The 25,939-nt window shown below is 31.3% G+C and overlaps 1 protein-coding gene and 1 pseudogene across 1 annotated transcript in view; one reads left to right on the top strand and one right to left on the bottom strand.

Moving 5' to 3' along the window:
* The window catches only part of ANKRD13C (ankyrin repeat domain 13C), a 71,989-nt gene that overhangs the window by 19,213 nt on the left and 26,837 nt on the right, over window positions 1-25,939 (top strand). Inside the window, exons 2-5 of the mRNA XM_039838563.1 lie at window positions 8,803-8,844; window positions 16,316-16,420; window positions 22,260-22,345; window positions 23,689-23,734. Of these exons, the coding sequence (XP_039694497.1) occupies window positions 8,803-8,844; window positions 16,316-16,420; window positions 22,260-22,345; window positions 23,689-23,734 (279 nt within the window). The remainder of the gene's footprint in view (window positions 1-8,802; window positions 8,845-16,315; window positions 16,421-22,259; window positions 22,346-23,688; window positions 23,735-25,939) is intronic.
* Window positions 11,374-11,492, bottom strand: LOC120583501 (uncharacterized; annotated as a pseudogene).

Below are 25,939 nucleotides of genomic sequence, written 5' to 3'. Positions count from 1 at the left end.
AACTAAAGGGAGAAACAGACCAAAACACATCATAGTAGGGGACTAAATATCCCACTGTTGGATATGGACAGATCATCCAAACAGAAAATCAATAAGGAGATAACATTAAATGATACATTAGACCAACTGGACATAATTCACATTTACAGAGCCTTTCATCCCCAAACAGCTGTTTATACATTCTTCTCTCGTGCACATGGAACATTCTCAAGAATTGACCACATCCTGGGACACAGAGATAGGCTCAACAAATATAAGAGAGTTGAATCATACAAACCATATTCTCTGATCATAATGCTTTGAAACTAGAGATCAACTGCAAAAAGAAAGCAAGAAGAACCACAAATACAAGGAGATTAAACAACATGCTACTGAAGAATAACTGGGTCAGAGAAGAAATAAAAAAGAGATCAAGAGATACATAGAAATGAATGATAATGATATTACAACGTAACAAAACTTTTGGGACACATTAAAACTGGTCATAAGAGGAAAGTTCATATCATTACAGGCCTATCTCCAAAAACAAGAACGAGCCCAAATAAACAACCTAACGCTTCATCTTAAAGAACTAGAAAAGGAAGAACTAATGAAGCCTAAAGTCAGCAAAAGGAAATAATCAAAATTAGAGTAGAAATAAATGAAATTGACAACAAAACAAAACAAAACAAAAAACAAAAAATAAATGCAACAAAGAGTAGGTTCTTTGAGAAGATTAATAAAATTGACAAAGCCCTGGCTAGACTCACTAAAGAAAAAAGAGAAAGGACACAAATAAACAAAATCAGGGATGAAAGGGGGGAAATTACGACAGACACTGCAGAAATACAAAGGATCATATAAGAATACTATGAAAAAGTATATAACACCAAATTTAACAACATAGAAGAAATGGACCAGTACTTAGAAAATACAACCTTTCTAGACTGAATTAAGAAGAACTGGAAAATCTAAATAGACCCATCAGCAGTATGGAAATTGAAACAATCATCAAAATCTACCAAAAAAAGTAAAAGTCCAGGACCGCATGGCTTCACCAGAGAATTCTACCAAACATTCAAAGAAGATTTAATAACCTATTCTCAAACTCTTTGAAAAAATCAAAGAGGAAGCAATACTTCCCAACTCATTTTATGAGGCCAATATTACCCTGATACTGAAACATGGTAAAGATAACATGAAAAAAGAAAATAAACAACCTAACGCTTCATCTTAAAGATATTACAGACCAATATCTCTCATGAACACAGATGCAGAAATCCTAAATAAGATACTAGCGAACCAAATACAGCAACATATTAAAAAGATTATACACCACGATCAAGTGGGCTTCATCCCAGGGGCACAGGGATGGTTCAACATATACAAATCGATTAATGTGATATATCACGTAAACAAATTAAAAAGTAAGAATCATATGATCATATCAATAGATGCAGAAAAAGCCTTCAACGAGATACAGCATCCATTTATGATCAAAACACTTAACAAAATCAGTAAAGAAGGAAAGTACCTTAACATAATAAAGGCCATCTATGACAAACCCTCAGCCAACATTATACTTAATGTTGAAAAACTAAAAACCTTCCCTCTAAATCAGGAGCAAGACAAGGCTGTCCACTATCACCACTGTTATTCAATATAACATTGGAGGTCCTAGCAAGTGCAATCAGACAAGAGAAAGATACAAAAGGCATCTAAATAGGAAATGGAGAAGTCAAACTCACTATTTGCAGATGACATGATTCTCTATATAGAAAATTTTAGAGACTCCACAAGAACACTACTAGAAACAGTAAGCAAATACAGTAAAGTTTCTGGTTATAAAATCAACAGCGAAGAATCCATAGCGTTCCTATAACAATGGAGTGTCAGAAAAAGAAGTGAAAAAAATAATTCCTTTCGCAATTTCAACAAAAAGAATAAAATTCTTAGGAATACATTTAACAAAACATGTGAAAGACCTATATAATGAAAACTGTAAGACGCTATTAAAAGAAATTGAAGAAGATACAAAGAAATGGAATGATATTCCGTGTTCTTGGATTGGAAGAATCAACATAGTTAAAATGACCTTATTATCTGAAGCATTATACATATTTAATGCAATCCCCATCAAAATCCCATCAGCATTTTTTAAAGAAATAGAACAAAAAAATCATCAAATTTGTATGAAGCACAAAAGACCCCGAATTGCCAAAGCCATCCTGAGAAAAAAAGAACGAGGCTGGAGGCATCATTCTGCCTGACTTCAAATTATACTACAAAGCGACAGTAATCAAAATGGCATGCTATTGGCAGCAAAACAGACACATGGACCAGTGGAACAGAATCGAGAGTCCAGAAGTAAACCCATATTTATATGGGCAAATAATTTTCAACAAAGAAGCCAAAAACATACAGTGGAGAAAGGTAAGCCTCTTTAATAAATGGTGCTGGAAAACTGGAAAGCCATCTGCAAAAGAATGAAACTAGACTCTTGTCTATCACCACGCACCAAAATTAACTCAAAATGGATTAAGGACCTGAATATAAGACTTGAAACAATAAACTACATAGAAGAAAATAGGAACTAAACTCATGGACCTTGGACTTAAAGGGGGTTTCATTAATTTGACCTCAAAGGCAAGGGAAGTAAAAGCAAAAATAAATGAATGGGACTACATCAAACTAAAAAGCTGCTTTTGCACAGCAAAAGGAACCATCAACAAGAGAAAGAGACAACCATCCGAATGGGAATATACATTTGCAAGCAGTGCCTCTGATAAGGGCCTAATATCCAAAATATACAAAGAACTCATACAACTCAATAACAACAAAAAAAGTATGATCCAATCAGAAAATGGGCAGAGTACCTGAACAGACACTTCTCCCAAGAAGACATACAAATGGCCAACAAATATATGAAAAGATGCTCTATATCACTAGCTATTGGGGAAATGCAAATGAAAACCACAATGAGATACCATCTCATACCTGTTAGAATGGCTATCATCAACAGGACAAGTAATAACAAATGCTGGAGTGGTTATTGGGAAAAAGGGACCCTCATACACTGCTGGCATGACTGCAAATTGGTACAGCCACTAAGGAAAACAGTATGGAGGGTCCTTAAAAAACTAAGAATTGATCTACTATGATCCAGTAATCTCCTTACTGGCATTTACCCCAAAGACTTGAAAACTCATATCTGAAAAGATATTTGCACACTAATGTTCATAGCAGCATTATTCACGGTGGCCAGGGCATGGAAGCAACCGAAGTGTCCTACAATAGACGATTTGCTAAAGAAGCTGTGGTACATATATACAATGGAATATTACTCAGCCATAAGAAGAGATGAAATACTGCCATTTGCAACAACGTGGATGGACTTTGAGATAATCATGCTGAGCTAAATAAGCCAGACAGAAAAAGTTGAAAACCACATGGTATCACTTATATGTGGGATATAAACCCCAAAGCAACTAACAGACAGGACAAATAAACAGAGACTCATGGACATGGATAATAGACTAGTGGTTACCAAAGTGTGAGAGCGAGGAGGTAGATGGGGTAAAAGGGGTTAAATGTGGTGACAGAAAAAAATCTAACTATGGGTGGAAAATGCCATGCAATATATATTACGTATAATATATATATGTATGTATATATATATATATACACATATACACACACACACACACACACATATATATATGCCTATTGTTGAATTGTACACCTGAAACTTACTAGATTTTTTAAACCAGTGTCATCATAAAAATAAAAAAAATGTTCATTGAAAGGAAACTTCAGGGCTAGACAGTTTTACAAGTGTATTCTTAACATTTAGGAAAAATAGCACCCAAACCTTTCCAGTTATATCACATAATTATGGAAACATTTGCATTTGCAACCGTTACCTAAGATAATGCCTGTTGGATTTTAATTATTTGGTTTCTGTAAATATTGATATTATTAAGGTTGGTTTCTCCATTCAGAACTTTTTCTCTTGCCTTTATTCACAAATGCATATTGACTGTTTTGAATGTCAGACGAATATGTGAAGCTTTTGGAATACATAAATGAACAAAATCTGTATCTAGTGATCCTGACGTTAACATATAATGAAGGAGACAGATGTTTACATGTAAAATTGAAAATTAAGTTCATGTTGCAATAAATTGGTAGGTATAGAAGGATTGGAGGAGAGCAGAAGGACATCTGATTGCCTAGGACAGAGCAGAGAAGGCTTCACTGAAGAGGTAATGTTTGAGTTAAGTCCTGAAACGTGAGTAGTAATATGCCAGGCAGATAGTGAAGGAACATTTAGGAAAGATAACAAGTGTGTAAAAGTATGCATACCTGGCTTATTGGAGAGTATTGTATGCAGTTCAGATTAGATATAGGGTGAGGAAGAAAATAGAAGAAATGTAAGGACATAACATCAAGTACCCTTTATTCCATGTTAAAAAGTAAATATGGAGTGCTTCCAGTCTTTCGAGTGGAAGTATAATATGGTCAAGTTTTTGTTTTAAAATTATTATTTCAGTATAGAGAAGAGATTGAATTGGGACAAGACTGGAGGCAGGGAGACTATTAGAAGGTTGTTGCAGTAGGTATTCAGATAAGATGATGAAAGCTTAATGGAGAAGAGGCAACAGGAATTAGTGTTGGCATAGTTGGTGCTGATCTTTTGTTTTTGGCACTAATTTGTCAATAAGTTGGTTTACTTTTAAGACTACTTTTTGGTCCTGATAATCATAGAATGTGAATGCAAACTTATGAAATTTACTTTGATATTTAGGAAAGGAGGAAGGTGATCTTATTCTATGCCAATCAGATTGGAGATTGATACTTATACGTGTGGATCTCTCTCTGTCTCTGTCTCCCTGTCTCTCTCCTTTGAGCTAATCATGAACAAAATATTGTTTAGAATAATAAGTTTCTGTTTTTAGTAGAACAGAAAATGTGCGCCTTCTACAGATGCACCTAGGAGTTAACATTTTGAGACAGAAAAAATTGTTTTTCTTTGCAATGTATTCTTTTTTTTAAATTGAGGTATAATTGACATAGAACATCATATTAGTTTTGAGTCTATAACATAATGATTCAGTATTTCTATATATTGAAAAATGATCACAATAAATCAATAAATGTAGTTAACATCCATCATTTCACATAGTTAAAACATTTTTTTCTCGTGATGAGAACTTTTAAGATCTGCTCTTAGTAACTTTCAAATATGCAGTACAGTGTTATTAACTATAGTTGCCATGCCGTACATTACATCCCATTGCTTATTTACTTTATAATTGGAAATTTGTACCTTTTGACTCCTTTACCCATTTTACCCACCCATTATCCCCCATCTTTGGCAACCACCAATCTGTTCTCTGTATCTATAAGCTTTTTTTTTTTTTTACCTTCCACATGTATGTGAGGTCATATGATATTTGTCTGACTTATTTTATTTAACGTAATGCCCTCGTAGTCCATACACTTTGTCTTAAATGGCAAGATTTCATTTTTTTTATGGCAAAATAACATTGCATTGTATATAACATTCCATTATAATATATTACAGTGGATACCACATAATCTGTACATCTGTTGATGGACACTGAGGTTGTTTCCATATCTTGACTATTGTAAATAATGCTGTACTAAACAGGGGGATATGTGTTTTCGAGTCAGTGTTATTGTTGTCTTTGTATAAATACCCTGAAGTGGAATTGCTGGACCATACAGTAGTTCTATTTTTAACTTTTTAAGGAACTTCCATACTGTGTTTTCCATAGTTGCTGCACCAATTTACGTTTTCACCAGCAGTGTGCAAGGGTCCCCTTTTCTCCACATTCTCGCCACCATTTGTTATTTTTTGACTTTTTGATAACAACCATTCTAACAGTTATGAAGTGATATCTCATGGTTTTGATTTGGATTTCCCTGGTGATTAGTGACATTAGACATCTTTTCATGTACTTGTTGCCCATCCATATATCTTCTGTGGAAAAATGGCTCTTCAGATCCTCTGACCATTTTTTAATCAGATTGTTTTTTTGCTATTGAGTTGTATGAGTTCTTTATATATTTTGGATATTAACCCTTTATTAGATATATCATTTGCAAATATTTTCTCCAATTCCATAGGTTGCCTTTTCATTTTGTTGATTATTTCCTTTGCTGTGCAGAAGTTTTTTAGTTTGATGTAGTATCACTTGTTTATTTGTGCATTTGTCACCTTTGATTTTGGTTTCAAGTTAAAAAAATCACTGCCAAGACCGATGTCAAGATGCCTACTCCAGTGTTTTCTTAGTATCACATTTAAAGTCATTAATCCATTTAGAGTTAAATTTTGTATGTGATTTAGGATAGTGGTCCAGTTTCAATATTTTGCATGTGGCTCTCCATTTTTCTCACCACCATTTATTGAAGACTGTCCTTTCCCCATTGTGTGTATATTCTTGGCTCCTTTGTCATAAATTAATTGACTATATATGCATGGATTTATTTCTGGGCTCTCCATTCTGTTTCATTGATCTACGTGTCTTTTTATGCCAGTATCATCTTGTTTTGATAACTGTAGCTTTGTAATAAAGTTTGAAATGTGTGAGTATGATTCCTTCAGCTTTTTACTTCTTTGTCAAGATTGTTTTCGCTATTCAGGGTCTTACATATGATTTCTTTTACCCAGTATTGTGCTGAAGACTTTGAAGGCACGGAATAGTTTATTAAGTGATCCACAGATGATTCCTAATTTGACATTGGTAGATGACTGTATTTAAAATTGGTCTTCAGCATTTTCATTTAGTGATTGAACAGGACATGATGTTAGTAGAAAAATTGTGCTTTTCTGACAGCTCCTTATATAGAAAAGTCATATGAGGGCCCTAACCTTAAAGGTTTTTGTTTGTTTGTTTTTTTGGGATGGGGGCAGGTGGTGGGTAATAGAAAATTCACTGACATAGTTTTGTTGTTTTTTTAGAGTTTTTCTTTAGTATCTCTATGAGATAGATATATGATTTCAACATGAGAAGAGACAGAATTCAGTTTTACTAACTTCACATATAAAAATATCTGTAGTGAAAATACTTTTTAAAAAAAATGCTTTTCTGTATTGCATATTTCATATTGAAGTAGACATCAACAGTGCTGTTCTAAAACTAAAGTACTTTTCCATTGGCCTTATCATTTTTATTCTTACCAGGTAAAATTTTCTAACATTATGATATAGCATTTTGAGAAGATAGCTTACTGTGAAGGGTTTGAAATTTGGGGGGAGACTAAAGTTTGTCTTTTTGGAAAATAGCTCATACCAGTAACTTTTGGTAACCATGTCTTTTTTGAGACATGCCTGTGTATGATTATTAACAATGCATATTATAGTAGTTTCCGTATCTCAACTAGGTTAAGTCCTGAGGTATGAAAATGAAAGTTTATTGCCCAGTCACTAATGGAAATTTGTACTTAAGATTTTTATTTCTGAAAACCATAATGTGAATTATATTGCAAAGTGTGTCTTTTTTGTTCCTAATAGTTAAAGCTTTACTGTAATCCAGTTTTGTTTTGTTTTGTTGGTAAAATTAGTTATAGATACAATTTAAATTTAGTGAATTCATTTGTGTCCAAATTTTAAATAAAATACTGTCTTTCTGTGTTTGCCAACAATTCCCATCCTCTTCTGGCTTTATTGAGTAAAAAATGTGTGTATTTTAATCATTTTGGCAGGTTTTGCCTAGCTGTGAGATTGGGGTAGGTCATACACGAGTTTCTTAGAGAAAGTAATCATATCTTGTTTTATCCTGTATATGGCTGAATTCTGTAAAACTGCTAATATCTGAGAATTCATATACAAAAATTTTGATCAGTAACTTTATTTTCAAATATTACTATAAGTTTGCATTCTTCTATAATCAAGAGGTTTTTAAACTATAAGCGTGACTTGGGATATCGTGTTAGAATTAAATTAGTCATTCAATAACATCAACTACAGTATATAGTCCAAACTCTATAGCATAGCCTACAGGTCCTCATTAATTTGTCTTTTTCTAGCCTTTCTGATTTCATTATTTGTTATTCTCCTACAAGTTCTTTACTCCCACTACTCATAAACTTTTTGTGTGTGTGTATTTCCCAAATGTAAATTGTCCTTGCATTTTAATGTAATTTGTGAGATTTTTTTATTTTTTTTTAACGTGGAGTACTAGTCAGTGTTGCTTTGTCTGTCTACAGATTTCTAACCCATTCTTCACGACTCATTTCAGTGTGGTCTGTCTTCAAAATTTAACTCTTTTTGCATAGATAATATTAGGTGCTTTACCTTGTGTTCCATGATCATGCTATACTCCCTTCTGTTATTGTAAATAATAATAACGGTGGTTTATTTTTGTGTTAGACTCTTAACAGAAGACTTCTGACAACTCGAAGATGTTGTTGGGTCTTACTGATATTAATCCTCAAGGATGAATATATTGTAGGTATTTAAATTGTTTGCTGAATGAACAAAGAATTATAGAGAAATTAGCAGCAATTATAGAGAATTAGCAGATTCTGTGGAATCTGGAGACGTTCCAAAAGCAAAATGGTTATCTTTTTGGGGGGTGGGCTGGGGTGGGGTGACACAGGAGAGGGGATTTCAACATATACTGTATTTAGAAACCATGGCATCTTCTGACTTCGAACTTGCTATGTAAGCAGGATCATTTTGCAGTCACATTATTTTTGCTTAAAATCTGTCACTGACATTTATGAAGGAGCTGAAACCACTTTTAAATAATTTTACTATGTTTTACACTAATTTAATTTTTTTTTTTATTTTAGGAAACACTCCTTTACATCTTGCTGTGATGTTAGGAAATAAAGGTTAGTAAATATTTTCTTTGTTGTGTTTAACTTCACTCATGTATAGTCACTTTTAAATTTTAAGATGAATTTTGTCTTTTAAGTTTTTAAAAATTCACTTGATTATCTTATTTGGTAATTGAGCTTAGGATTCAGTACATTAAAGATAACAAATATTTTCTCATTTTCTATAGCAGTTTTTTCAAAGAGTTAGTAGAAATCCTGTACTAACCTTTATGCCTTTTAAAACCATGCGATTTTTCTTACTTGGTTATTTCATTAAGCAAGCATTTGTGATTGCAAGAGACTCATATTTCCAAATAGTAAAATTTATTAATTAATGTAATAATTTTAATAATCAAAGAGTGTTATCAGATCCTTTAATATGGACTATTTTGTATATCTAAACTCTATCCTTTTGTATGGTAAATGATTGTAAAAACTTAAAACTTGTTTATTCATTCAAAAAAAAAAACATTTCTGCTTGGTTTGGCAGGACATATACTAAAAGAAGAACCTCATAGGCGACTTACAAGATACTTTATACGGCCATTCCTAGATGCAATAAAATCTTAGTTATTTGGATTCCCCGTAATCCTGAAAAGTGGGGATTCTAGATAGCTGATTGGCAACCTTTTAAGTGCTAGGTTTTTAAATTTTAGGTATATTCGCTAAAAATCTTTTAAAAATATATATTCTTGAATTTTTAAACAGGCAAATTAAGTTTTAAGGTTTTTCTTTCTGATGATTTAGATATATTATGAACATCTAATTATTGTTATATATTGTAATGTAGTTGTTGGTATAAACATTTGATCTGAATGTATGCTGATCCCAGGGGTGTTACTGGAACTTGCTTTGTTGAAAAAAAACCAATTCTTTTGCTAATTTAGTTTTTAAGTTCACATGCTTATGTGAAGCATGTGATCTGCAGGATAATCTAATTTTGATTTTAAAACTATATAAATTGGTAACTCAAATCTTTATTTCTTTATTTGGTTGTGCTGGCTTTTTCTCCTTTGTGCAAGGAGCAGACTAACTTGAGTAACTTAATAAAGAGAGATTCATCGAGAGACTGCATATTATTGAAACCCAAAATATGAGAACTAGCTATGTCTCAGGAAGAGCATAGCCAAGACAATTTGAAGGATCAGCCTTTCTTCTTCCCTTTTTCCTCCCTCTTTCCTTCTCTCTCTCCTTCTCTCTATCCACCCATCATCTGTCTCCCTCTTATGGTGTGTCTACTGTTGTCTATATATATGTAATATTCTTCCTTGATTTATTTTTCTCTGTTTACTGAAATTTAAGGTGACCCAAAATAACTTCTAGAATCCTAAACCTTCATAATATTCTGGTTTCAGTATTTACTACCAACTAATTTAGTTTCTTAGGTTCCTGAATTTCTAAGCAAGAAGTTCGGTTGGTCTAGTTCATCTCAAGCCAAGCCACAGTGTTGAATGACTGGCAAGCTCATGAATTGTTTTGGAATACGTATTTACTTCTGTGAAATTAGCTTTATCTATGCTGGCTTGAGGTAAGAGTTGGAGTTAGGAGAGAGAATCAGGAATGCAGGGGAAGAATGTTTAGTTTAGCAGGAAAATGATCATGTCAGGCCATGATAGTCATCTCTAGGGTAACTACTTTGGTGAAAATATATCAGATTATAGTTTGCTAATTTTGACCAATAAAAACTTATGCTTTTTTCCCCCCAAAGAACACCAAATCAAGACTTTAAAAAATAGCTGAAATGTACTCATCTTTTATAAAATGCTAGATGCTTTTTTAGTGTTATATGCATATTTACTTATTTAACACTTACAATGACCTTATGAAGAAGATACTATTATTATCTCAATTTTAGAGATAACAAAACTTGGGAAGCTAAGCACCTTTACCAAAGTAAAGCAGCAGAGTTTTGACTTAAACTTGGAGTATCTGGCTCTTGAGCCTGGATTCTTAACTATTATGTTGTACTGCCTTGCTCTCTTTTCATTGAGAACCATTCAAAAAAGATATAGTCTATATCAAAGTTAGCTAAAATTATGCTTTCCTCCTGTTTTCATGGCAGACATAGTTAATTTGATGCCAAGTCTGATTATTATTTAAAATTTAGTACTTAAATAACAACTATGGATTTACCAGGATTTGAATGTAAAATGAAGCATATCTACCTACCATCCCAGCTCTAAGTGTTTTAATATAGATAAGGAGATATTGTTATATTTCATCATAGGTTTCTATCAGCCTAAGCAAAATGAATTTCACAGAACATTAGTTTCATGGGATCTTGGTAACTATTTAGAGGAAATTAGTGTTTCCAGGTCATTTCCATTTGGAAAATAGTGGGTTAATAAGTATTAAGCATTTTTTTTTTTTAGTGTGGACTTTAGAATATCTATCTATCTGTCTGTCTGTCTGTCTGTCTGTCTGTCTATCTATCTATCTATCTATCTATCTATCTATTTATTATTTTATTTTTTAGGTGAGGCAACCCTTGGTTGACCTCACAGATTGCAAGGACCTTGTTAGTTTACAATCCCTTACTTTTTATGCCTACAGCACCTGGTCTTCCTAGGTGGTCTCCCATCCAAGTACTAACCAGGCCCGACGTCGTTTAGCTTCTGAAATCAGATGGGATTGGGCTTTTTCAGGGTAGTATGGTTATAGTCTGGACCTTAGAATTTTGATATGCTAACAGGCACTGTTACCTTCTGAGTTGGGGTAAGTGTTGGATAGGAGTCATTGTTCCCTATAGTTATTGTGTATTTGCTGTTTTTTCAAGTATCTTGAGACACTAGAGTTCTTTGGAACATATTTTGGGAAACACTGTTAGATGATTAATAATCTGCTAATAATGTCGATATTTACTGCTAGACTCCTTTTCATATAGAGTAGGTACAGCCATTAATATACTGACTCACATTTTTCCATTTATATTTTTCCACTTGTCTATGGTTTTTTGCTTTTTTTATGGTCTTAATATTTTTGATATTTGGTTGTACAAGAGTGAAATTGAAATGTGTAGAAGATAAAACATCTGCATTATACTTAATTCTGTAAATTAATTTTTCATTATACCAATTTTTGTTCAGTTTGTGCTACTCTATTCTATTTTATCTTCTCCTTTAGAGATACACTATACCTTTTGTAATTGTTGAGGGGCACTTTCTGTTTGTATACTTGCTTGTAAATATAGTAGAAATTCCCAGGGCATTCAAATAGTATTTATTGATTGAGTTAAAGAGAGGACTACCCTAGGATTTTCACACTTTTATTTACTTCTCTTTTCTCACTCATCTTAAACTACTGAATGACATTATTTTTCTACCATCAAAGTCTTATTTTTCTGAATTTATGGGTCCACTGACCATGTTGGTCATGTTGGCAAAGAAGTTTTTAAAATATGGATTGGAGTTAAAATGGAAAAGAACATTGTACTTAAGGAAGATTTCAAGAATCTCTAGGAGATGAAATAGAAAATTAATCTTTAACTCTTATCCTTTTGGTTAGACACCAGAAAAATGTTCTTCAGACCAGTTGCTGTAACTTTCACTTCATTCTGTCTTTTTTCAGTGTGTAATTTTTAATTTTCTTCCCTGTAATAACTCTAGGCTTATTTTCTCATAAGGTTCTCTCTGGATGTACAGTTTTGTTTCCAACTGTCCTATTTATCCCACCCACTCTCTTTATGTATGATCACCTTTATAGCTCTTGGTTATTTATATGTGATTTCTGTTCCTCATAATTTTATTTCGTCCACACTACTGAAGTTCTGATTTCTTTGTCTCACATTTATCCATTCTTTAAGACTAATGTCTGGTAACTACATTGTTTTCTTATTCATTGTATAAATTACAGAGAGAAGGCATTTGATCGATCTAGTTTTTTTTTTTTTGTATGAGACTATGTCATAGGTTATTGGCATATCTATGATTATCTGACTTTTCCTTAATTGCTCATTTCTACATCATTTGACCTGTGACTGATGAGTGAAGGACACCTGTTCAACAGAGTCTGTGGTATATTAGAAATCATAGTTGACATGTCTAGTGTATATATGTCATACTAATTCTATACCTTAGTTTACACAACTGGGATATTACTTTAAGTACTTTCATACATGTTATTAATATTTTTAAATTAATTTTTCTTTATGCTTTTGAGTTATTAATACTTGCATTTTGAAAGAATTGAAATAACACAGAACAAAGATGTATAAAAGCAACATCTCTCTTACTTTTTTGATATAATTAACATTAATAGCCTAGTGGGTATTCTTGCACACCTTCTTTTCTCCTTATAATACAGGAGCTTAGTTTGTTTTTGCTGAAATTGAATCACTACATATAGTACTTTGACATTTTTCTTTTCACTCGAATGTTTATATGAAATACTTTTACAAGTCTGTAGACACCTATTCATGTTTATATTCCTCTAACTTCTTTATATGTGCACACATAGACATGTATTTACGTAAAATCTCATGGTAGGTTTCTTGAGGGGAGAGTCCATTTTATTTATTAATTTGTTTTAAAAAATTCTTTTTAGCTATTGTTATTAACCCCCTTCTCCCAATTAACCCCTTCTCTCAAAACATAGTAACCCATGTTAACCTCTCGAATATTCTTCTGTACTCTGCTCCATGCTTATTATTATATTCAAATATGTATGTATGTATCTAAACACACACTAATATATATATATAGTTTTTTAGTTATTTCTTTTTAAAAAATTGGGATCATATATACTTCTGCATTACATCATATAGCAATATAGTGTGGACATTTTCTTTTTAAGTCTATTGGGATGGCTAAAATTCATTCTTTAAGATTTTTTTTACATTTCTTTTTCTTTCAACACTTTATTATGAAAAACTTCAAAATGCACATAATGATTAGACATTTATATACTTTATGCAGTACTCATCCCAATGAGTCTAGTATCCACCTGACACTATACATAGTTATTACAATATTATTGACTAAATCCCCTATGCTATACTTTATATCCCTGTGGCCATTTTTATAACTGGCAATTTGTACTTTTAAATCTCTTTACCTTTTTCAACCATTCTCTCAACCCCCCTCATATCTGGCAATCACCAGTTTGTTCTCTATATCTGTGACTCTGTTTCTATTCTGTTTGTCCATTTATTTTGTTCTTTAGATTCCACGTATAAGTGAGATCATATGATATTTGTCTTTCTCTGTCTGACTTATTTCACTTAGCAAAATACCTTCCAGGTCCATCCATGTTGTTGTGAATGGTAAGATTTCATTATTTTTCATTGCTGAGTAATATTCTACTGTTTATATGTACAACATCTTCTTTATCCATTTGTTTATCAGTAGACATTTAGGATGCTTCCATATCTTGCTACTGTAAATAATATTGCAGTAAACAAAAGGGTGCATATATCTTTTTGAATTAGTGTTTTGGATTTCTTCAGATAAATACTCACAGTGGAATTGTTAGGTTATACGGTTCTGTTTTTAATTTTTTGCTCTTTCTTTTTATTTTCTGATGTCATTATGGGCACATCAATTTTTTTTAAATGTATTATAACTAGTCATTAATCTTTTTGATGCTCAATTTCCCAAATTTGGCCAGTGGCTGATCATTCAAGCTAGCTCCTTTGTCCTTTTGATATGACTCCATTTTTAAAAAATGGCTGCATATTATTTCAGTAGTGTAGATGCATCATGTTTTAGTGAATCATTCTCCCATAGTGGATATTCACTTAGTTTCCAATATTTTGCCATTATAAACAGTGCTAAAACAAACATTCTTTTTTTTCTTTTATTTTGTAATTTTTTTTTTTTAATTTATTTTTATTATGGTGACATTGGATAGTGAAATCCAGTAAGTTTCAGGTATACAATTCAACAGTAAGGCATATATATATTGCATTGTGTGTTCATCACGTATAGTTAGATTTCTTTCTGTCACCACATATTTGACCCCTTTTACCTCATCTACCTCCCCCTCCCAAAACAAATATTTTTGTACATATATTTTATACTACTAGTAGACTTTCTAAACACCTCTATGAACTTTCTCTATTTATTGTGCTGTATTCTAATAAAATTTCCTGCCAGTATAGGAATTCCTTCTAGTACTAGGATAGTGCTAAAGTAGTGCCATTCTTCCTTCACCTCAGCTTACCCTCATTACACTGTCATAACATCCTTATTTCCTTCAGAGCACTTATCTGACTTTCTTTTTTCAACTATTAGTTTTCTTATTGGCTTCTAACATAGGATATAAGCTCTCTGATAGCAAGACCTTATGTTCTCACTGCTTATATCCAGGACTGGGAAATAGAAATAGCATTTAATAGGCACTTGGTAAGTATTTGCTGAATGGTTGATTGAATGAATGAGTCATTCATTTATGAAACTTAGGTTGGATAGCTATCCTAAATTTCCTTTAGCTTCAGTTTTGAATGTTTTTTTTTCCTATTAATTTATTTTTAATTTTTACGAAAGGTTTCTCAATCTATAGGACGGTCTGTACCTTAAACTTTTTTTTAGTAAACTTTTTAATCTTTTTTTTTTTAATTATGGTGACATTGGTTATTAAATTCAGTAAGTTTCAGGCATACAAACCAACAATAAGGCATATATATTCATTGCATTGTGTGTTCACTGCCCATAGTTAGATTTCTTTCTCTCACCACGTATTTGACCCCTTTTACCTCATCTACCTCTCCCACTCCACCCAGTAACCATTAGTCTATTGTCCATGTCTCTGCCTGTTTGTCCTGTTCATTTGTTGCTTTTAGGTTTATATTCCACATATAAGTGATATTATGTGGTTTTCAACTTTTTCTGTCTGGCTTATTTCACTTAGCATGATTATCTCAAGGTCCACCCATAACTAGAAAGACTATCCAAATTTGTCCTTATGATCATGAACAGATTATTGCCCCTTTTGGATGTTTTTCTAAACTAAAAGAATTGTAAAATTTGAAAAATTAGTGTTTATAGAAACATTACTGATCTTTTTTGAAAACTTTTTTTTTCAGAAATAGTGAGATTTCCATTTGACATTACAGACATATGAATTTGTTAGATAGTAGATATTTTTATATAAATTACTCTTGAGGTTCTTGGGTTATCTTTTAGAATACAAAACATTCTCAAAATATTCTTGGGAACAGTTATTAGGGGACATAATCCTTTCTTTGCAGAGATTAGGTAATAGAATGTTATTGCATCCTATTAAGTGAATATTTACTGAGTCCTCACTATTAAGTATGTGTATATGATTATATATATATAATGTACTTCTTAGGATCTTCAGAATCTAATAATCTGAAATAACTTGGTTTAGAGACATAGAAATTTAAAAAATTATTTAATTCTCTATAGTACTGTATTTCATTGACCTATTTATATAAATTTGTTTTCTTGAATTTTTACATGATTTTTGTATTTAGAGGTTCTAAAAATTCGATGATGTTTGATATTATTACCACTTTATGTTTCAGAATGTGCCCATTTACTTTTGGCTCATAATGCTCCAGTAAAGGTGAAAAATGCTCAGGGATGGAGCCCGCTGGCGGAAGCCATCAGTTATGGAGATAGACAGATGAGTAAGCAATATAAATTACTATTGTTGATATATAGTCTAAAATGTTAAGTGATACAATTGAAATATTTTTCATTTAATATAACTTTCCATACTATGAAGAGTTTGCAGTTATAAACATACGTGAATTATTCATGACTTAGGAACTTGAATATTGGGTAGTACACATAAAGAATTGAGGAATTACGTTTAAAAGTATATTATTATTTTTTCTCTTTTTATAGCATTCTGCCCTACTGGTATGCTTTAATTTTTTTTTAACTCATTCAGAATGAATGACTTTTTAAAAATATTGAAACCTGACTTTTTTTCTGGCAACCGCTTAATTTTTTTGAAGATTAATTGGAACTGAAAATAATCACAGTGTGTTAATAACAGTTATCTATCTGTTTTAAATGCTGGGCATAAGCTTTACTGAAAGTGTGGAATAAATCTGTCTCTGTTTTGTTTTAGTCTTTAAATGTGAATTTCCAAAAAATGTCACATACTTTTTTTTTTTTTTACAATATATAGAGTGTTCAGTTATCTAACTCTTCTTCCTCTTACAGCTAATTTTTTTTCAACTTCATATACATGTCTTATTTTTGTCAAGCACATCTAAATAGTTGAAAGTTTTATAAAATTTAAATCTGGTTGAATGGGAATTATCTTTCTGGTAATACTATCTTTTTACACTTTAAGGTTGAAGATAATCAATTAAATCTAGCTTTGTAGAAGGAGCTATAAAAAAATTTGACAGTTTTATTAAAGAAATGCATAACATTAAATACCCTCAGGATGTTGTATGGATTTAGTTTTATTTTTAATGCTAAGTTTTGGGCTCTTACAGCCTCTTTCTTAAGTTTTAGCTTTACATGTCATTCACATGTTTCATCTTTGTTGAGTTTCTGAACACCCTGGGCAACTTTTAATGGTGCAGTTGTTTCATTTGTGCTTAAGATTTAATGTGAGATAAAATTGTGATATTTTAACAACTCAACTGTATGAATATATATGTATTTTTTATTCATTGGGAGTTGTTCTTTCTGGAAAAACATCAAGAGACCCTTATGAGAGCAAGAAACTATACTAATCCTGGAATTATTTTGATGAAAGGATAAAAAAATACAGGTCAAAGAATTGAGAGTGAATTAAAAATTGTAACAGTTTTTCTGAAGGAACTTCATGTTGCTAACTCATTAGCACAATGGAGAGGAAACCAAATGGCCTCCTGGATTTCTGACCTACCCTGAGACTTATGTGACATACTTTCAGAGATTCTTTTATTCAGAATCATTGAATATTTACTGAGTCTTTACTATAAAGAATGTGTATATAATAAGATGTAAAGAATGAAAACATGGTTTCTGTTCAGTAATTCATAATCTATTGGAAAGGCAATAAACATAGTTTTCTAGAAAAATCAGTTATTGGATATTTAGTAATAAATTCTAATGTAAAAGATTGAGGCCCATAGTAGTTGTGCCTGTTTTTAAAGTAGTCTCTTCTGTAGAGTGATATCTTAGATATACATTCTGAGTAGTATCCCATTGCCAATCATTTATATCATTGTATGTTTATAATTATTCAGTGCTTATATTTTTTTACTTCCCATCACATGAAACAGAAATATTTACTAGCTTAAAGGATGATTAACTCAACAGCTCTAATGGCACATATTTAGAAATATTAATATGAATGTATTTATAATAGTGTTAAGTATGTCTATCCTTTGGAATTTTTAAAATTACTCTTATTTAAGTTTTTGATTATTTATCTTATGTTACGTTAAAATTTTCTAGGCATAGAAAATTACATTGATACATAGACGATGTAATATAAATTATTAGTGAAAACTTTATGACTTGTTTGTCTTTTGTGGTCTGATTTCTGCTAATTTTTTTGTGCTACAGAACAGGAAATTGATGCTAATTTACTTGTCAGAGATATTTAGAATTATTTTACTTTAAAACTGATAAAATTTCAAGATAATGTTGCTTTTCTGCCTTACAGTGGTTACCTGGTGAACAATGATCAGCTCAGGCCTGTATCAGGAAGAGATATAGATAAAACATTAAAGTCTTTTCCCCAACTTTTCTCTCACCCATGGTCCCAGCTTCCCTCTGATCTACACAGCTTTAGTTTCTTACCCACACTGAGACCAAGCTTTCTTTCCAGGAGTTGCTTATAGTTTGTACATATTTATGTTATGGTATATGTATGTTATTGTAGTTTTAGAAATCCTGTTAGCTTCTGTCTTATTTTTGTAGCACATTAAAGGTTAGTTTGGAGAGAAAGAGAAAGTCTGTGTTGGTTTGCAGTCTTGTGAGCGACTGGCAGTCTTCTTCATTTGAATTTCAACTTTATATTTCTTCCTTGAAGAAGCCTTTCCTCAAATCCTGGAGTAGATTAATTTCTTTTTCTCATACATTTTGAAGTGGTTTTCTTTTTTCCTTTGCAGTACTCAGCTCACTTCTAATTAATTGCCCTTTCCACAGAGCTTTCTGTGTGTCAGCACTGCTAACCTTTTAGTTTCTCACATTCACACATTCTTTTCCTTCTGCCCCAACTTCTTATAATTCTTCAGATCTCAGCTGAAATACAAGAGAGCTTTCTCCACTCATACAGTATGTCAGAACTCTTTCACTTTTACTCCTATTAGTCAGTAGGCTTCATTAGAGTAGGGCTTGTCTTCTGAGTACCTTCCAGATACATCTGAAACATGGTAGGGATGTGCCATTAGCTTTAACATTGAAGAACTCATTGTTTGGAGAGAGAGACCATTGAATATTCTTCAGGATTCTGAAGCATAAACTAAATATGCTTCAGATGAGGGAGAAAGTAATTCTGGTTTTTGCAGGGTGTTGGTTATTTGAGCTGACTCTTCATGAATTTTAAGATTTAATAAGGTAGGTAAAGACTTTCTAGTCTATGGGAGTAGGGTGTGTATAAAGCCTGGAAATGTGAAAAACAACAAGGCATATTTTAGAGAACTGTATTTTGTGTGGCTCCTTAAATGAGACTACAAGGCAAACATGGGTGAATGGATGAAGAGTAGTTTGGGGAGATGAAGTTGTAATGGTAAAAGGGACACATGGATATCTGCTTTATGTCTATTCAAAGTTTAAATTTCAGTCTCTAGTCACTGCAAAACTCCAGAAGACTTCAAAGCAAGGATTGAGATTATTAGATAAAACCTAAGACTTTTTTATTGAGTGGGAGGCAACAGCTTTTTAGAAAAAAACATCTTGAGATCAAATGTAATAAGCTTGACTTAAAAAAGAGATAACATGTTTAGAGATGTAAGGGATAGATTAGAAAGATTATTAGATGAAAGAATTGACAGTGGTTGATTATCTTTTGGATAGCGATAGGATTGTGAGCAACTCCAACATCTCTATTGTGAATTAATGGTAATCTCATTAATTAATTGATGTACAGAATATAGAAGGAATAACTGTGGGATTTAATTAATTTGGTGTTGTTTGATGAATTTGAATTATCAGTGGTACATCTTGGTAGAATTGTCAAAGTAAGAAGTGGGAAATAATTAGACTGGAGTGTAGAAAGAAGTGGAGGGCAGAAGATACTTGGAGCAGTAGTGTGTAGTTCCAAAAGCTTTAAGCACAACAAACTTAAAAATACTTTATATGGGAGAAAAAGGAAAAGAGAAAGTTAAATTAATTGTTGTTCCTTGAGTCTTTATGTGAACTCTTAATACTATCCAAATCCTTTAAAGCTAATTTTATCTTCATTATAAATCAATGTTAAGATTCTTACAATATGGGAGTACAAATACTGAGATCTCCAAAACATACTGGTAATTTTGTGTAATTGCATTTTGAATATTTTTGTTTCCATAGTAAGTTTGAGTTGATGCTATTTTCTTAATGTGAAGCCTCATAGAACAAGAATCTCTTTTGCGTGTATTACTACACTATATATTGTTGTCACTACCTTTTAAGTAATGTTTAGTCATTTTTATGTCATTTTCTATTATTTATTGAGTTCTTTTAGTCGGTTACAGTATACTTAGTTGAAAAACACAGCTTCTGCTTTTCATTAAGATACCTTTTCAATCTAGGAATTGAATTATTTCCAGTTTTTACCTTCAGCAGAGGTCTGTTTCAATTCGAAGGCAAGAGAGATTGAATAAAGACTTATTAAAGTATTTGAGCATAAAGGGGGGAAGAAAAGCTACTACATTTGGGTAATATAGCTGTGTTATTAAAGTTAAATTATAACAATCATGAAAGTCAACCAGATTCATATAATTTAGATTCTATAAAGAATCTTAATAATTCTCTAGGTCATTGGTTCTTAGACTATTTGGATTTCACAGACCAGAAAAAAAGTTTTTATTTGAGGATTGATGCAGAATAGCTAACTTTTTTATTTTAATATATAAGAACTTTTTTAAAAAAGATAACTGCTTTATTTTGTGATTATTGTTTTATTAAAAGATATTTTGAAACCAAAAAATAGTAGAAAGAATAGTCCTTGAATTGAAATAAAGTATATAATTTATAAAGAACCCTCCCGCCCCCCCGCCGCAGTTCCCAGTTTTTTTCATTTTGCAGCATATCATTGGAAACTTGAATGAAATAAGCTTAGCAAAAGACAAGAACAATTGGACCCTGAAATGTAGACTTATATTTAGGAACTATTGACCTAGTTTATGAAGGAGACTAAGTCTTATGTTCTCTGATTTCTAGGTCTCAGCCTCTTCTATCCCAAAAGACCTTTAGTAATTTAAATATTGTTTTTTGATTTTTGGCTTTTTAAAATAAATTGTATTAATTGTTAGACCTGTGGTTAAAATTAAGAATATATTTTACTATTTTTCAGAATTCATTCCTTGGCTTTGCCTAATTTGGCCTATGTGGACAAAAGAAATCTGGTCCAAGCTTTCTCTACTGTCTTCTTTCCCTCCCTCCCTTCTCCCTTTCTTCCTTACTTCCCTCCCTTTTTTCACTTTCTGCTTCTGTATTCCACATAAGGCTTAAAATAATGTATAAAAATGCATACTGTAATATAGAAAAAAATAGTATTTTTACATACATCTTCTTGTCTTTTGCTAAGTTTATTTCATTCAAGTCTAATATTTTCCCTTCTTTCAATAAATGTTAGGAATTGCCTGATTTACTAGTCAATTTTAGACCTTTATTCTAATAGATAAAAATTATATTTACTTAATTGTAGGCACAGTAGTAAACAGTTTATATTGAGGCTTTATAGTAACTCTATATGCTATATTTGACTTTATTCTTACTTGACAAATAAAAAAAAGAAACTTAAGTTTGGGGAAATTAAGTAACTTGTTCAAGTTTACACACAGAAAATAAAGTAGTAAAGTTGGGGTTTGCACTTAGCATAGTGTTTAAATCTGAATCTCTTGAAAATTGAGCAAGATAATTAGAATAGGATTCATTTTTGTATTGTTTTCTGTATTAGTAGTATGTGAGAATATAACCTGGTGAAAAAAGAACAGATACACTTGGTAACAATTGCAGATAATTATGTTTTTAGAAAAGTGATATACAATGAGATTTTTGAGATCTACTGTCTGAGCTCTTTTAAGTCAGTGTTACAATAGGACGTTACATCATCTAAGATTGGTAAATTTTGACTCAGGTAAATTCATACTGATAATTAAAAACTAGAAAAACTAGTGTGAATATAAGTCGATGTTGAAGTATCTCATCTAAATTTTCCTTTCGGATCATAATAGTTTACTAAACTTATTTACCCACTTATTCTCAATATCTATATCTCTCAATATATAATTGTGTAACAGCCAGGGGTGTTTTCTAGCATAGTAGGTATTTTAAATTAAGATATTTTTGTTTTCATTTAAACTTTAGTTACAGCTCTTTTAAGAAAGCTTAAGCAGCAATCCAGAGAAAGTGTTGAAGAAAAACGACCTCGATTATTAAAAGCCCTGAAAGAGGTAGGCCATATTTTTTTTTTGCTGATTTTGCACCTAAAGAGTAATTGTAAGTGTACTTTTAAGCATTTTTTTTTTAATAAGATTTAATTGCTCACTGATTATTCAGGGTCAAGAAATGTTAAAAAAAAATCCTGCTTAAATTAAGCAATAATGACGTAACAAAATACTCTAATTATAATGTATAAATGAACTCTTATGAGAAACACCATTTACTTTGAACTAGGAAGGTAGATAAAGAATTATTGCTTTCAATAAATTAGATGAGCGCTCTAAGAAAAAGGAGATAGGTCATAATTAATGGCAATAATTTCCCTTTGTCCTTTGGATTGAGGATTTCTTAAAGAGTTGAAGCTGGTCCTCCTAGCAGGAGCAGTTTGTATTTTCTTTATATGACAAAACTTTTTTTCTATCCTACCTCATGATAGTAAGAGCTGGGTGGCTGGTACAGAAAGAGAGAGAAGTATATTTTCTGATATTCTCTTTCTCTGTATTTTTGATGCCTAAAAGAACTGTGAGAGAAAAATAGACCTAGCATGCTATCTTTTCTCTTAAGCATGCTTTTAAAAAAAAATTTTTTTTAATATTATAACCTGGTGAAAAAAGAACAGATACACTTGGTAACAATTGCAGATAATTATGTTTTTAGAAAAGTGATATACAATGAGATATTTCAAAAGATAATTTTGAGATAATTAAAATTGAGATAATTATGTTTTTAGAAAAGTGATATACAATGAGATATTTCAAAAGATAATTTTTTGAATATTTGATTGTAATGGTTTCCTTAACAATTATAGCTTCTAATTTGTCAAATAAAAATTTTCTGTATATTCCTGATATGATGGCATATGTTTTCAAATTTAGTAAACTTTTGTTTTACCACCTTACAGAAAAAAAGTTTCTATTGCAGTGTGTGATTTTTTTTTTTGGACTATTATGAGGCTATACAAATAATCATATTGGAAATCATTTTTTATAACACTTTTAAAGTTATTAACTATTTTTGCAATAAAACTTATTATTTTAGTTATGAGAAATAGAATATTTATTGATGCAAATTTAAATGGATCAGTTTCAGATATGTTACTCTGTAATTAAAATGTTCTTATAAAATCTATAGCAGTACATTTTTTTTGTATATGAATGTAGTAATGTGTGCAATTGTAATTTTTAAGTAATAAACAATTTTTCTTGTTTTTTCCTCCAACTCCAAACATTGAATTTTTCTTTTCTTCTCTTGTCGACCTTTAATGATAACAGATTTTTTTTTAAAACAAAATATTAACTAGATATAAGAGCTGTTAACTGGTGCATTTAGTAATTATTCATATTTCATTTCTCAGCTAGGTGACTTTTATCTAGAACTTCACTGGGATTTTCAAAGCTGGGGTAAGACTGTGCTATGTTTTACTATAAAATATGTACATGTGCATAATTGCAAGTGTGAAAACATAACTATTACATAGAAATGTTAGCATAATCAAATGGATAACAGAAAGTTTCTCTTCATTATATTAAATGTGAGTTAGTCCACTTAGGGTGAAAATTTTCATGTCCAAATAAGAAATTTGATCTCAGTGAGCTTTACTTCTACTAACTAAACAATTATCAAAACAACTAAATTTTGTTTAAAAATTTTTTTTAATGTAATCTATCTATATATTTGAATATAATGAGCTTACATGTGTTTTTTTAAAGCATCTGAATTAATTTTTATGATATCTAGGTATATGAATACTCAGTGATATTTACCCCCAAAGTAATTATAAAAATAAGTCATAAAATAATCACAAAAGTAAAAAGTAAAATAATCATAAAAGTAACCACTATTAACGTTTCATGCTAATGCTTTCAACCCCTTTTTAATGCTTACAAGTGTGTGTGTATATGTGCACATAAATAAATACACACTAACACACACCCAAGCATTAGTTTTGTTTGTTTTTGTTTTTCTAGGGAATCATACTATTACATTATTATATTATTTGTCATTCTTACTTAATATACCATAGACATCTTACCATATTAGTTCATAAGGAAGTACTTCATTTCATTAACAGCTGCATAGTTTGTGCAGCATGGATGATTGTTTTCCTAGTGTGTTTAATCTCTAAATGTGAAGTTTTAAGTTTTATTCAAGTTTTATCCTTGAATAAAATCATTTCTTTCAAAATTATTACAACTGTAGCTCATCAGGCTAGTTTTGGCTACTCCGATAGACTTACCTTGCCTTTATGCTTTATATATCTTTCAGAAGTCCTGGTGTTACTAGACCACTGAGAAAAAATGAGATTTATAGTAGCTTTGTATAATAAAAGAGCTCCAAGTCAAATTAGCCTAAAGCCTGAATATATGTTTTCACCCTTTTTATCATCTGTAGAGACCCCAGTCTTGCTTGGTATTGGTTCTTTAACTGATTCTCTTAGTAATGCTAGTGGTTTAAATTCTAAAATAGTCAATTTATCTTACTGAACAAAATGTTTTAAAATATTTTAAAAATGACATTTCAGTTATATGAAGAAATAGAAGTGAATGTAATCACTCCTGAAATTATACATATATTTATAGTTATAAACATATTACAAATGTTACATAATCATATTTCATGATGCAGCCACTAAAGTACTTGCTGAAAATATTACTTCTTTGAGAATTTGACTTTGACGCAAAAAATCAGCACCTGTTTTATTGCTGATAAAGGATTTTATGTCAAAACTAGCATCTGATGGTTAGATGTCATACGTAATTCTGAAAACTAAAACTCATTAGCTAGATTTGGCTTAGATACTTTGTATTAAAAATCACCAGATAATCTCTATTATTAGATTTATCAATCTTTATTCTTGAGTTTGGGCATGTTTCTTCTCCTTGTCAAAACCCCTAATATTAAAAAAAAAAAAAGGCAACCCAGAAATAATGGGAAGCTAAGAAATAATGAGATCCAGTGTTAAGTGTAATTTAGAGGTAGTGGAGCATGCACACTCTACTGTTTCTCATACTTTTATATTCAGTGTTTGGCTGAAAATAGACTTGGTTAAAGTGGGGATAATAATAACTGTCCCATCTATTGCAAATTTTTGTTTTGGTGTGAATGAAATAAAATCATGCTTTTGAAGGAAGCCCTTTATGTTTTGTAAAATGTTAAATAATTTATAGCATTGTGATCACTACTTCAAGTTTAGAATTGTGCATATAGCATGTTTCAACAGAAAAACGAATAGTTTTTTAATATTTCTTTATTTCATAATCTACAGAATATCTGTCCTTTGTTAGGGATTGTTATTTGCATATTATAGATGGAAAACATTAGGCTTGGAAATGCTAATTATAATCTGGGAGAAAGTGTCTACAGCCATGCTACCCTGAACAAGCCTGATCTTGAAAGCTAAGCAGGGCAGGGTCAGGCCTGGCTAATACTTGGATGGGAGACTACCTAGGAAGACCAGATGCTGTAGGCCTAAGAAAAAATAAGATATTGTAAACTGACAAGGTCCTTGCAATCTGTGAGGTCAACCAAGGGTTGCCTCGCCTAAAAAATAAAAAAATAAAAATAATTAAAAAAAATAGTTTAAAAAAAAATCAGGGAGAAAGTGA

Source organism: Pteropus medius, unplaced genomic scaffold, assembly GCF_902729225.1.
Source record: "Pteropus medius unplaced genomic scaffold, Ma_sr-lr_union100, whole genome shotgun sequence".
Classification (NCBI taxonomy): domain Eukaryota; kingdom Metazoa; phylum Chordata; class Mammalia; order Chiroptera; family Pteropodidae; genus Pteropus; species Pteropus medius.
Note: the sequence above shows the minus strand (reverse complement) of the source record. Positions and strands in the feature narration are given on the sequence as shown.